The sequence below is a fragment of the Paramisgurnus dabryanus genome, chromosome 21 (assembly GCF_030506205.2).
Source record: "Paramisgurnus dabryanus chromosome 21, PD_genome_1.1, whole genome shotgun sequence".
NCBI lineage: Eukaryota > Metazoa > Chordata > Actinopteri > Cypriniformes > Cobitidae > Paramisgurnus > Paramisgurnus dabryanus.
This window is the reverse complement of record NC_133357.1, coordinates 13795674-13810390: the sequence shown is the minus strand read 5'-3', so window position 1 is coordinate 13810390 and position 14717 is coordinate 13795674. Positions and strand designations below refer to the sequence as shown.

Genomic DNA, 14717 nt, shown 5'->3' with positions numbered 1-14717 from the left:
GCTGAAGCATATATACATGCATGTCTTACTTTGCTTCTTAGAATAAGTCAAATCCAGCCGTGTTGTGTCCATTTTAATGACATTAGACCATTCGTTGACTCATTTTCCGTAAAGATGTCCGCAGATCATTAAGTGCCAGATTACTCTTATCTGGTTTATTTGTCCTAATATGGAGATGAGAGTGCATGTACTTAGTGTACTGATGCTTCACATATCCAAACATCTATCCAGAGTGAAAGACTCCCCACAGCCTTCCTGTCGTGTTTATATTTAAATAAAGGCTAAACCTCAGTTTGTAATTTGTTTGGGAGTGCTGGCGACAGAGACTCATGCAAATAGTAAATGCGTCAGCACTCAAGTTGTTGTTTTTGTAAGATCATCCTGATCCCATGAGCGCTGCAGGATGTACTAGCGTATGAGGTTTGTGCACCTGCATCATTTGTCCTCTAATGCTGCCTACAGGTGCAGCTGACTCCCGATTTCCTCCCTTGTGTGACCCTGTTAGCATATCAAGGGATTGTTTCAGTTAAATGGGCCATATGAAAGAGACACCGCATCAGATTACTGATGTGAGCCATAGTGTAACTTTATTGTAATGTCATTTGGATGAGTAAATGGGAAGTAACCAAACACTGTACATTTGAGCCAAGCACAACATCCCCTGCCTCGCCTCACTATATTTAGAAAGGGTCCCAAGCTGAGGACAACATGTCAATATTGAAATGATTTATTATTTTGTTTGGTAGTTACGTTTTGCATGCGTGTATGTTTCAACAGCACAGCTTGAGTTTTTTGGAAGGTCTCCTATGAAAAGGTAAATGGAGGACTGAACTTTGTGACCTTGTCTAGATTCGTTTCTTCATCTCTGTGCAGGCTACTGCTTCCAATTCTCCGTCAGCTTCTGTGACCTCAGCCTGACTGCTGCCAACTTTGGTCATTTCAGTACACAATAACTTCTCTCTGCGTGCGTTACCTACTGTAGAGAATGTGATTCGGTTTGATAGCGTCCAGCAGAGCTTGTTTGAAAGTGAATTTGGCCCGCGCTTCTGAAGGTCCCGGTTGACGGTGAAGTTGGGCCTATCGGGTGACGGGCGTCCTGGGGTTGGCAGATGTTCTGTTTAGTGACTCAGCCTGATAAAAAGAACAGCGGCTTGGGTTGAATGTGCACAGGCTGTGATATGATAGCAAACAGGTGCAGAAATAACAGCAGAGCCACTTGAATATAATGCTAGTTTATGTAGCGCATGATCCTGTATGGCACTGAGTCTTATTAGGGCCTATGTGTTATTAGGCCCTAATATATAACTTTTTGCACGAGTGATCCTTATTCAGGATTAAAAAAAATGTATTCAAGGACACCGAAACTACAAATTTCTACATTTGCCTCCCCTCATTTTGAGACATCAACATAACTTTTCAGATTGTCTGTACCCCCCTGATTTGCAGTATGCACTATTACTGTATTTTCTGGACTATAAGTCACACGTTTTTTCATAGTTTGGCTGGTCCTGCGACTTATAGTCAGCTGCGACTTCTTATTATGTCAAAAACTGTAATCGAGCAGCAGAAAGAAAGTTTGAAGTGAGTGAGAAACTATTGTTTAGTTGAATAACTTGTCTTTCCAGATTAAATGTCTGTTCTTGGGCTTGGATTTTGTGAAAGAATTTTCTCATAGTCCAGTGCGACTTATGTTTTTTTCCTCTTCATGAAGCATTTTTTGACTGATGCGACTTATACTCCGGAGCGACTTATACGTATAAAAAATACGGTAAGCTAGCAGTATAGTTACGTTTTTATGCATACGTGAGAATTCGCAAATTTCGTTATCAGAATAGTGCGTGTGCACTGTACTACTCATTGGTGTCGTACACACTGCAAACTTTCGGGAGTGACAACCGCATTAAAATGCCAGAGTGAATCCCCTAAATGTTCGTTTCATGTCTGTACGGAACAAGACTCACTCCCGAAAATGTGATGATTGACACAGAAATAACCATAGCAACGTTCTGCGGTCTTGCATGCTTATCACTCAAAGCTTTGACCAAAATAATAACAGCATTGTGTTTTGCAATAAACTTGGCGTTGTGTATTTTATGCTTTTGTGAGGCTGCTTCACAGCGCGGAGCGCGCGGTCTTGCAGTGTTGCCAGGTCCTCGTCTTTTTGTATTTTAATCCCGTTTTGGTGCTTAACTGTTTATGGCTTTTGTCTCATGAAGCGATCAAGTTTTTGGTGTTAATAAAGTGTGAGGGTGCCGGTCCCAGGTGGTAAAGCATTTAGATTTATTTAGGTTTATTATTGGATTTTTCTTGTTCGCTGTTTTTTTTAGTGCAAGATCTGGCAACACTAGTCAGCAAACGCTTGTGCCTCTGTCATTTTCTGGACCGTGCATACAGAAGACTTTTTAAAAATAAAAAGCATTTATTTTTTCAGAAGAGAGACCTGTCCTGTTTATGATGAACGTTTAAACACTAACTACTAGTTGTTCAGTTCGGTTATGTACACACTGTGCAGAGATTTTGTAAATTTGATTGTCACTACCTGCATTTTGCGGGTGTTAATTCGGTTGTAGAATGCGGTTGTGAGTCCCGTAAATTACTGAACTGTGTGTGTACAGAACAGGATTATGCATTAAAAGGTGACAACAATATTAATATGCAGTGTGTACGGGACCCTTGTTTACACAACAATGATTTTAAGCATTAACGGGAAAGTGTTTGACGAAGGTGTTTTAGGGTCCTGAATATGCAAACATTTGAAGATGGGTTTCAAAATGCAAGTTTTTTTATAACAGCACCATGTTGTGTAAACAACATAACCGTGAATCTGTGTTAACGGTGACGTCATGCACGTGTTAATTCAGTCCATAGGTATGTACGAGTATAACCAAAACAACAATGGTGGACTACACGATACGGTGTTTTTTTTTTGTGTATTTGATATAATACAATTTGTTTGAGTGGTTTATGGTTAAAAACACATTATTTTCCACATATCATACATTTTTGTAGCTCCAGATTTCACTGTCTTCCTGAAACGCATGGATTTGAAAAGCTGTTTGTCCCTGATTGGCCAGCTAATCTCTATGTTGTGATTGGTCCCAATACCTCTGACGCCAGCCAGAAATGTGACGATTACCATGTTTGAAAGTTTCTGGCACAATGCACTGCCAACAGGAGTTAAATTACATGCTGTGAGTCCGAAACATGAGGAATTATGATAATGTCGGTCTTGTCTACATCACCAATCCAAGGAAGTAAACTGTTGCCTACAATCCGTGTGTTTATTGTAGTCCAAGGAAAGAGATTTACATTTGAGACTATAACTCGCACCATTGTTTACTTTGGGGTTTGTAAGGAAATGTAAAAACGTCAATCGGAAAATAGGTGCTCTTTAACACTTCTGCTTTATAGTCGGGGTCACGAAACAAAACTTGATTGTTTTTATTTATCGCTATAGACTAATGTGACGTGCACAGGCTTGCAGCGTCTTCGTGGATCTGTATAAACGCACATTTTGTTGTCATGTGTACGTAAATATTTCATAAACGCAAATGTGCAACTTTTCCGCTTTTCACTACACCGTTGTCACGTAAACATAGCCTTAGGGCATTTAAAATTTATAGAGGTCTATAAAAAGAAATAGAAGAAAACGGAGGGTTGGGAGATCGAGAGCTGGGAGGGTGCAGAGACGTGTGAATGTCTTGCACTATGATTTATACACTGCAATTTTCTCTGCCTGTTGCTGCCTCACCAGCCCTCCTCTGTTACAGACACACAGCATCACATTTTTTGTGTGTGGCGCCTTTCCCGCGACCTCTAGCATTCCTCTGGAATACCCCTTTGCATCTGTTGCCCCCTCTTCAATCTGTAACATTTTTTTATCCAGATGGAGCAGCTGTGCAGATGTTTTTATTGCATTCATAACCTTATATGCCATTTCTATAAGTGAAACCATATTTAACAAGAAGAAATTGCGAATGTTACTGTAGAAAGGTTAAAGGGAAGGGGTTAAAAATGTGGGCTTGATGACATCAGCTACATTTTTGGAGTTGCAAATTACACTAAAAAGCAATTTTCCTTGGAAATAAATGAGATGCATTGATAAATGTGTTTATGTGCGGGGTCAATTTTTATGCGACTTTTGTCGACGGAAAGGAGGAGACACCGTGTATCAGTAGCTAATGTGTTTTCGATACAGTCTCTAGAAAGATTCCTCTCTCTCAGCATAACACCCAGCCCCTGTCGAGCCTTTCTGAAAGCCATTTGATGAGCTGTGCTTATAGAGCAAGTGCTCCAAAAAGTGTCTAATCGATCGCTTGGGGTTTTAGCTTTTGTTTGTGTGCCAACAAGACTCCATTTGCGAGCTTTCAAGGGGTACTCGTAAGAAACCTTGAGTGTAAACAAGCGTGAAACGAATCCCGCACACGTTGAGGATTGGATGAATGCTTTTGGCTCCAATATATAATTAGGGCATGAAATGAGTTCAACGGCTGAATCTATTAACTTCAGCGTTGAAATAGAAGCCCTGAAGTAATAATTACTCCAATTCATCAAACGGCGTGTTCTGTCATGGGTATTACTCAACTGTGAGATTCTCAAGCTTAGGGTTTAGTTTTCTTATCAGAGCTCATTATGTGGATTCATTCAGACGAGATTTTAATTAAACTTTTTGGATCATTAGTAAATACTTTGTCTTGTTTCTCTCTTATCAGGTGTAATGAGAGGGCATATCGTGAGCAGATGATGGACGTTGAGACGTCATATTCGGAGTTTATAAACTGTGATCGTACGGGTCGCAGAAACGCAGTGCCAGACATTACAGGAGAGGCGGTGGTCGTGGGGACCGGTGAACTAACCAAAGACATGGCTCAGATGGACCTGAAACCTGCAGGTGGGTCAACTTTTTGTGGATTATTTTAGTATCTGATGTGCTGTCTATTTATTTAGTATTTAAAGATGAAGTGTGTGATTTCATTCATTGAGACACTTTGGCTGCGTCAGTGTTTTGACACCACAAAAGAGCCATTTGAATATTAACTCTTTCCCAGCCATTGAGGAGATATCTCGTCAATTAAGAGAAAACGATTCCCTGCCAATAACAAGTTTTTACGGCAATCCCTATTTCTGCTATTATCCACTAGGTAGGGCTGTCAGGATTGTGAAATTTGGCTGACGGTTAATTGTGTGATAAATTGTGGCGATTATGACGATTTTATTGCTTTGACATTTAATTTTTTTTTTTTGTTCATGAAATAATTTTCACACGTTGTGATTATTTAAAGGAACAGTATGTAAGAAATGTATATCAATTAATCATAAAATGGCCCTGATATATCACTAGACATTAAGAAATAATTTTAATTTCAAATACTTATATCACTCACAACAGTGTTCTGGCCAGGATATTGTCATTTTAAAAAGTGGAGTTGCAGCCCTAAACTGATGTTTATGTTGTCATTTTGTGTATTGGCCACCAGTTGTGTGATTGCAGTACCAGTTTTAGCCACAAGTTTTGTGATTGCAATACCAGTTTTGGCCACAATCCTACATACTGTTCCTTTAAAATAAATCTTTTGCAAGGTTTAACCTGGCAGTATATATTAATACACATAACACATAATCTGATACTGTCTCGTTTATACAGGCACTGCAGCTCCCCCTTGTGTTTCTTAGAGAGATGTGCAATCATTGCGGTGGTCTGAAATAATCATGATGAGGTCAAATAATCGCGATGAGATGATTATTTAATCATTGTGACAGCCCTACCACTAGGTGGCAATCTAACTCAACTTATAGAATACTAAAGCATTCACTAAAGAGTCAAAAACAGTAAAAACTGTATGTATCATTCTGAACCTGATCTATAACAAAAGTCCTTTACAAAAATGCAATGATCTTATCTTTTTGTTCAAAATTGGTCTTTTTAAAGAAACCTACCCATATTTGAGAGGTGATAAAAGAAAACAAATGAAGATGGCATGAAACAATTTTCTAGTTTTTTTTTTTTGTTTGAAAGTGGAGGAAAGCAGCTCTTTCATTTGATATATTGTTTGTTTATCCCTTGTATTGTGTTCGATTTTTGTGACGATTTTGATGGAGCGGGTCAAATTGACCCGCATTGGATTCAATGCAATTCCGTGAATATCACATTATGAAAAACAAGAAGGGATTAGGTATGAACAGAACCATTTTAGTATCAGTCTTGGTCACACATTATAAACACTTCAAATTAAAAAGTAAGATTTAAAAAAATGCATTTAACCACAATTTTTAACATGTTTGTTTTAACAAATGTTGCACAAAAACTGTTGCAACATTTAACATTTTAAATTTTAATTCAACATGTTTTTTTAACATACCTATGTTTAAGACATCCTAAATGAACAATTTAATATTGCTGTGAAATGAAATTAAGCTTTTCTTTTTCTAAACAGGCTCATCTTTTGTTCTTGAGGCTCATTGTACAAATTCAAGAAATCACTGTTTACATGATGTGCACACATCAAGCATGCGCTTTCTGACCTCTTGCATTTTACACAAATGATGCTTATTTTGGTGTCATGTTTTGTGGGGCACAGCTGGCATCACCTGTATTCACCTCTGGATTTACTGTGGGTCTGAATTAATCTGCTTTACATAGTATTTCATATACATTGAAAATAGAAATGATAGTTCACATTTACTTTTCTGTGTCTGAGGAAGTCTTTATCAGTACTGAAAATAGTGAGGAAAAGCTCACTTTTCCCTTTCCAGGGTAGTAAAACACCAAAATATACTCAATAAATGTATTTAATTTGTGTCTATACAGTTGCCTTGGAACAAACAAATATGGGTCAAATTGACCCGCGAACATCAAAATCGTACCAAAAATCATTATTTGTGCTAAAAAACCCCACTTCAAAACACATCAGTGTATCCTAACTTTGCATGCATGTTCATGGCCCTAAATGAGAATAAGTGACAAAATTTCTGGAAGAAAACTGAAACTTTAGTAGTATTTCATATACATTGTAAACAGAAATTATAGCTCACTTTTACCATCTGTGTCTGTAAAAGTCTTTTTCAGTACTCAAAATAGTGAGGAGAAGCATTTTTACCCCCATTTCAGGATAGTAAAACACCAATATAACAACAAACACTAAAAATATATATTTAATTTAGGTCTATGCAGTTGCTTTGGAGCAAAACAAAATGCGGGTCAAATTGACCCGCGAACCTCAAAATCGTTACAAAATTATTTTGGTACACTTCAAAAAATATCAGCATGTCTAAACTTTGCATGCATGTTCATGGCCATAAATGAGAAAAAGTCAGAAAATTTCAAGAATAAAATCACAGGTTAACTGGTTTATCCGACAGCTTAAAAATCAAAACGGGTCAAATTGACCCGGAACATAATATAAGGGTTATACATTTAAAAGGTGACATATCATGAAAATCTGACTTTTTCCATGTTTAAGTGCTATAATTGGGTCCCCAGTGCTTCTATCAACCTAGAAAATGCGTAAAATATCAACCCAGTAACTTAGTTTTGGTAAACCATTCTCTACAAGCATGTGAAAAAATAGCTTATTGAAATTTGGCTCTCCTTGTGATGTCAGAAGGGGATAATACCACTATCTGCACTATCCAACCACGGCACTGCCATTTGAGGCAGAGATCAGCTCATTTGCATTTTAAAGGACACAACCAAAACGGCAAATTTTTGCTCACACCTACAAAGTGGCAATTTTATAATAAGTTATCTATATGATGTTTTTAGCTAAAACTTTGCATATGTACTCTGGAGACGCTAAAGATTTATTTGACATCTTAAAAAAAGTGTTCTGAAATGTCCCCTTTAAAGAAGAAAATTTTCTGGAAGGCACTTAACTTTTGTGAAAATCAAAAAATGCTAGCGCTGGCTAGGAAAGAGTTAACCCAAAAATGAAAATACTGTCATCATTTAGTCCCCCTAAAGTTGTTACAAAACCTTGAAAATGTCTGTGTTTTGCAAAACACACAAAAAAAGATTTTTTTGAGCATTGTTTGTAACAGTTTTGAGCTCCATTGACTTCCATAGTATTTTTTCCAAGTCAATGGTGCTCCTGCTTGATTTTTAAAAATTTTCCTTTGGGTAGAAATTGATACACTCACCTTAGTAATTTCATTTCAATTTCACACTTGTTTAAGTTGTGATAGTAGATAGTATTTTGAAAACTTGGTACTGTTTCATTCCTTCTTATGTTTCGTCCTGGATCTTCCTTACGGAAACTCTTGCGCCAGTAATTCACATTAGTGATTTTGTACAGCCAGTGCTTCTTATGTGATGAAAGAACTGATAATGCCTCTTGATAGCCGTAAGGCTCTTAGGCCGTATTTATTATGCTGCACTGCATCAGTATGACCCCTGTAATGACTTGCTTTGTGAATAAGATAAGACTTTAATACGTTTGACATCACAGGGATCATTCACAAAAGAATATGAGCCAAAACTCACCAGATTTTCTTTCACACCCACTCTTACTTTGATATCCAGGGCCTGTACAGTACTTAAAAATCACAGTGTCTATGATGAACACAAGTAGGTTTGGTTGGGTAAAATAGAGGCTGCCAAGACTCACAAAGATATATTATCAGCCTTCTTAACAATTACTGCTTCCTTGACCGTTTCCTATTCATATGGGAACTTTTCCACTCCTGCTTATTGAAAAAAGAGTCACATCTGTCTCTATTTGACCTAATTTCCTTAGTAATAAAATGGTGCCAAGAATTTGAACTACGAAATAACCTGAAACTCGGATGACCATGAGGACCGTAAAGAATGTGGCTGGGGAATATACTGCAGAAATATTTAATAAATCCTGACAAAAGAAAAACAGTCTGTATGCTTTTCAACACTTTGAAGTCTAGCTTGGAATGACCTGATACTTTTTTATCTCTTTACATTTAAGGTCTCTGAACAACGCAACTAAAACATTTATGTATGGATGGTTTCAGCAGTAACAACATAAACAAAAGTCCTTTAGAGTAGTTTATTTCTTATAACAAAGCAAAATAACCAACAAGTAGATTACCCTAGTTCAAATCAAAGCTAAAGCGTATTAAAGCGTATTACGTTACGGTGTAAAATATGTACTATATAATATATTCAATCTTAAAGCAACACCTAAGAGTTTTTTTTACCTTAAAATAACGTTTCCAAAAAAGTTTCTGTCGTTCATTCACTCGAAACGGCACTTTCACATTCGCTTTGCTCTATTGGCCAAAACCGCACTAAAGAAGTTTCCAACTGTCGGGTCGCGGTCCTGTAGTTCGAGTGAAAACTAAAAAAACTTGCTTTATGGCAGACCTACAATCTAATCAGAGCCAGCTTTGCGGCAGTAGGCTAAATTATTTATGAAAGTGGTAACCTGTAGGGGGAGTAAAGAGCAAAAACTCTTTAGTGTTGCTTTAACTACAGATCGGCTCCCAAACCTCCCTTTTATGTAGCGGTGATCCATGATCGCCGTCTCCCCTTGTCTTTAGAAAACAAAAACATTAGTTATTTTCGATGAGGTATTTGTTCCAGAGTTAAGTTAAGCCACTAGTCAGACTATTAAACAAACAGAGACCGGATGTTAAGTTGCTTCCAGACACGTAACGGCAACAACACGCGTGTGTCCAATGAAACTGTTTATAAAGAAATTATTACATTTAATATCCACCTGTTTATCACTAAAAGTAGATAATAATGTGTTTCATAGACTTGCATTTATCCTAACCAACATTCAGTGCATTAAAGGAATACATTTTATTCGATTTCTTAGGGATCAATACATAACTTTGGCTTTTTTGACAAAATGCTCTACCAATTGGGCGACATAAACATTTTCGATTTATAAATATTGTCAAATATACTCCATATCGTACAGGCATGTTTCAAACAAGGTTCCCACGGGTCATGGAATTTCCGGAATATCATCGAATTTTAAAAGGTCTATTTCAGACCTTTTATATTTAGGAAATGATTTTTTTCCATCCATGTCATGGAATATCAGGGATTTTTCTGCTTAAAAGGTTTGAAAAATCTGCTTAAATGTCTTTAATCTAGGACTAGGAAATAAGTAATATAATGTAAACCCTGTCCAGGAAACCACCGCAAGGAGTTTAACCAAAACCCCAATGAAAAAAAACATTGACTTGATGGGACGATGAAACCGGAAGTTCTAAAATGCTAAGCTTTCGGGTTTTGTCTACAACAAAACGTCATTGGCACGTATTTATTCTCGCTTGCCAACTGGCAATTCCTTAAAGGCGGGTTGTGTGTTTTTTGAAAAACACTTTGGAAAACACGCTTGTAGCCAATCAGCAGTAAGTGGCATGTCTACTAACCAACATCATTACCTGGGTTGCGTATGTGTGGGGCGGGTCTATCAAATGAAGGTCCTGATTCTATTGGGGTAGGGGCGTGTTTGTTTACAGTAGGTGATTTCAAATGTCAACATTGCCTTTCAGAGATCATGTACCCCGCCTTTAAGTCAAATGCAGTCACCTGTACCTGTTAACTAAGAAAACAAGCCAGGAAACTGTACATTTTAAAATGGTTTTCTATCCATTATAGGTCAGGAAATTTAGCTTTTTAGTCAGGGAAAGTCATGGAATTTTACCTCTGGCTTAGAGTGGGAACATCACCTACCTTCACACATTTAAACAATTTTTATTAAAATCACATTTATTTTATTTTAATTGATATTTTAAATTCACGTATCTTTGATTTTTTTGTTTTCTCATTTCTATGTAAAGCACTTTGAATGACCTCTGTGTATGAAATGTGCTATACAAATAAACTTGCCTTGCCTACCTCATTTGAAATGTGCTGTTGGCAGCTGTTTACTTCTTGTATAATTGTATAGTTAACATTAAGTGTTTATTTTACAACTATAAAGGCAGACAGCAATGTGCACATGACCAGGATTTCAACTAGAGATGCACTGATATATCGGCCAATAATCAGTATTGGTCGGTAAAAGCAATTTTTCACACTTTCGGACAAAAGTTTATAAACAGCTGATGGTCATGGCCGATATATCCTGTCAATCAAAAGATAAGTGGTGGCCGGTGACTTTCTTTTTTCAAGGGTGCACGATGCGAAGTTCGTCACAACATGTATGTAGCCCGTCATGTGTGTGTGTGGTTCGTCATTTCAAAATATGTGTTCTGCGCGTCGAGTGATCCTATGTGCATCACGTGTCTTGTCAAAATAAGTGCCTGCTGCAGACGCGTCTAAAGGGTTTATGATAAAAGAGACGCTCGCGTTGCCAAATACTCGCATAATCTCATGCGTAATCACAGTTTACTGTTAAGGGAGTGTCTTGCCTATATTATGTGAACGTGAGCGTCTTTTTTATCATAAACGGTTTTGAGGCTTGTGCCCTTGTGCACTTATTTTGACAAAACAGTAGATGCACATGGTTCACATGACGCAACAAACAGATATTTTGAAAACACGAGCAAAACACATGACACTCTGAAAACATTTAGAATTTGCACACCTTTGGAAGGGAGTCACGAGCCGCCACTGCAAAAGAGAACAGGAAAATGCAAAGAAAATTGAGCTTTGTGTATAGAAAATGTAAAGAAACATCACTGGTTTAATGTTCAATATTAATGGTCATTATATAAATAAATAACATTGGAGTAAAGGTGGTCTGTGTCTTATAGAGGGAGATGCTTCCGGACCTTCAGCCCCCGAAGCAGAGGCATCCGGCAGCCAGGACAATCAGGGAAAAGAGGGTCCATCGTAAAGATCAAGAATGACCTTGAGGAGAGAAAAGCCTGGGAGTTCTCTCCTGCCCTTATCACAAATTCTCCTTATCTTTGCTCATTAGGCAGCATTGAAGAGCTCCTCTCATAGACTGCCTTTAATGTGGAGGTTATCCTATTGCCTGCTGTTGAGTGCCTAAGAGACAGGCGACGACACTGCCTTTGCAAACACCGCCACATGGGATGGATCAACTTGCTGATGAGGGAATACTGTGAGGTCAAACAGAAGCACAGGAGTTTTGATATATTTCCATCCTTAACTTTAACTGTTCAGTTTGAACACGAGCTACTGTATACTATATAAAGACTACCAAATATAGCCTTTTGTTACAGTTCAACAGCTCATGGCTGATTTCTTAATTTTACTTTTTTTTTTAAACAATAACCACTACAGTTGAAGCAGGTGTGGGTATAGGAAGTAATTCTAAAATATTCCCTGAGGATTTTTGTTTCTATACTTCATTATATACTGTAATACACGCGTAATATAATTAACAATATTTATGTAGTATCTTGAGTTATTGCTTTCTGCTCGTGGCACTGTTGTGGTTTTTGTCAAACTCCTGAAAAAACACTCGTTGAAACACATGGCATTTATATTGTGACTATAAATGGAAGTACCTCAGAATAAACCTAAATAACTATTTTGCTTTCAGTGTCCTAAATGATTTTACACTAAAACATAAAAAAGAAAACATTAATTCACTGACAAGAACCCTCTGAAAAATCTCTACGTGGCCTTTCAGCTGAGAAACTTTCTTTTAGTACCTAAACAACTTTTTCAGTAACCCCTTTAGTGTTCCTTGAGTACACACATTGAATATTTGAGACTCTTGAAGCCACAATATGTAAGGTTTTTTTTTTTTTATAAAATATCCCAAACCCACTAGCAAAGTATGATATATTTAATGCATTTGGGTGAATCTCACGAAATCCATATTTAGAAGGTGTCCAGCATCAGATTTTTTAAAAAGCCATTTTTTTTGCACATATAGACCCCTTCACGGTTCACGTCACAGGCGGTTCCCACTGCGCATGTCGGGGTCAGAAAAGTAATTACAGCAGATTGAGTTGCGTGTTATTCGGTATCGTATAAATGCCTACTTGCGTCGTGGGCTCTGAAAATCGCGCCAGGTCTTCCGTTAAGTTTTCACGATTCATGCAGAATCTCAAAAACAAAAAAATACAACATCTGCGGCTGCAAGCTATTAACGTGCAGACTGGAACAATACAAATATCAAAGAGGCTTGTGATTGTAGTGCTCACTTCATTTGAGGTAAGTAATCATTTTTCGGCCCTGTTAGATTAAATTTTAAAGCCTCGCTTGTATGAACAGTTTGACCCCATGCTGCGCGCACACCCGATAGTCATTCAATGTTTACAAACCTTGAAGGGGTCTATAAGCCCCTTTTAAAAAGCCCAATTTTTTGCATATATAAGATTAAGGTCTGAACTTACTATAACCATTATTTTTAAGAGTATTTAAAAATATTTCCTATAGAATTGTTTAATTTTTTTTTGATTATCATTATCAAAAATGATCATTACCGCAACATGATATTCCATTAAATATATGCATTTACAAACTCATGTTTCGGTAATGAGAACTAAAAAAGTTGTATAGGTACTAAGACGAACCAAATTGTAACTTTTATCTGGAGAGAAAAATAAGAACTGCTTACCTGGTAGCCATCTTGAGTGTCACAGTCAATTATGTCCCTTCCAACAATTTTTATTTTTGAAAAAGTTAGTTCATTGAGGGCTTAAACAATGATTGAAAATTGTTGCAGAGGATGAGAAAATTGGTCTTGGACACATTTATATTCCTTATTATTGTCTCTACATTTATCTATGATCACCAAATACCACATGTTTCTTTACTGTAAAAGTTTATAGTATAACATGCACTGAAGCTTTTTATTTTTTAGATTTTTTTAATGATAAATATTTCCATGTCAAAGAACCCAAATCCAGTCATGGACACATTGCGGTAATGACATTTTCCCCTTAAATCTGAAAAAAAATTGGTTTGTATGATGTCATTTGAAACATGTGCAAAATAATACATGAAGAGATGTTTGTAACTGTATGCTTTTTTCTTTTTTATCAAAATTTTTTAATTCCTTTTTTAAATAATGGCTTGTCTCCCTTAATTGTCGCTCTTTTAGTGATTTTAATATCCACTAGTATACTCAGGTTTTTTGTATAAACTACATGCAACACAAGGGCTGAAGTGGGGCTTATACAGTATCTAACACGCAGCGGTTGTGCCTTGCAGCTAATTCATTACAATGGCATAAAATAATGTAAGCAAATCTACATGTAAAAAGCATTAATTCATTACCTGTACATTATCCTGCTTATTACATGGCTATTAACCTCATAAATAAGGTAAGGAATATTAAATATTGATTTAAAATATTATGTGCACATTTTTAAGCAAATTTTTTAAGAAAAATCCAGTTTTAAATGTCACGAAAATGCCATTTGGATTAATAATTTGTAAATATAACGGTCATATATATGTTATTCAAAGACATATTTATATTTAAGATTTGTGTAATATTAAACTACTGTTCATAATGATTTGCAGCATCCGGGTTAACCGTGCGTTAATAGTTTTGAGTGGTTGTTATCTGGGAATAACAAACCTGCAAATGTCTCGACTGGCCAATCAGAGGAGCTGAAAAATAAGCATATTTTAAAATAAGTGAAGTGTCCCTTTATTGTAATTACAGGGTCTCTGTTTTATTCACTGTAACTTCATAACAAAAAAATCACACAACAATCATTTTTCAGAACAAATTCATTTTGATAATCTGTCATACAGTAAGTGACAAAGCGCTCAGTCTATTTTCAAAGCAAATGTGTTTTCTTCACACTTCAACGACACAAAAGCAAAGCCTTGACATTTTTACTGGTTTGATTAACTC

At 36.7% G+C, this 14717-nt stretch overlaps 1 protein-coding gene across 2 annotated transcripts in view; it reads left to right on the top strand.

The window, feature by feature from the left end:
- The window catches only part of pkig (protein kinase (cAMP-dependent, catalytic) inhibitor gamma), a 37783-nt gene extending 25138 nt beyond the window's left edge, over positions 1 to 12645 (top strand). For both annotated transcript variants that reach the window (XM_065285756.1, XM_065285757.2), the window contains exons 2-3: positions 4713 to 4891; positions 11683 to 12645. In XM_065285756.1, coding sequence (XP_065141828.1) covers positions 4741 to 4891; positions 11683 to 11765 — 234 coding nt within the window. In that variant the 5' untranslated portion in view covers positions 4713 to 4740 and the 3' untranslated portion in view covers positions 11766 to 12645. The remainder of the gene's footprint in view (positions 1 to 4712; positions 4892 to 11682) is intronic.
- Positions 12646 to 14717: the final 2072 nt, after the last annotated feature.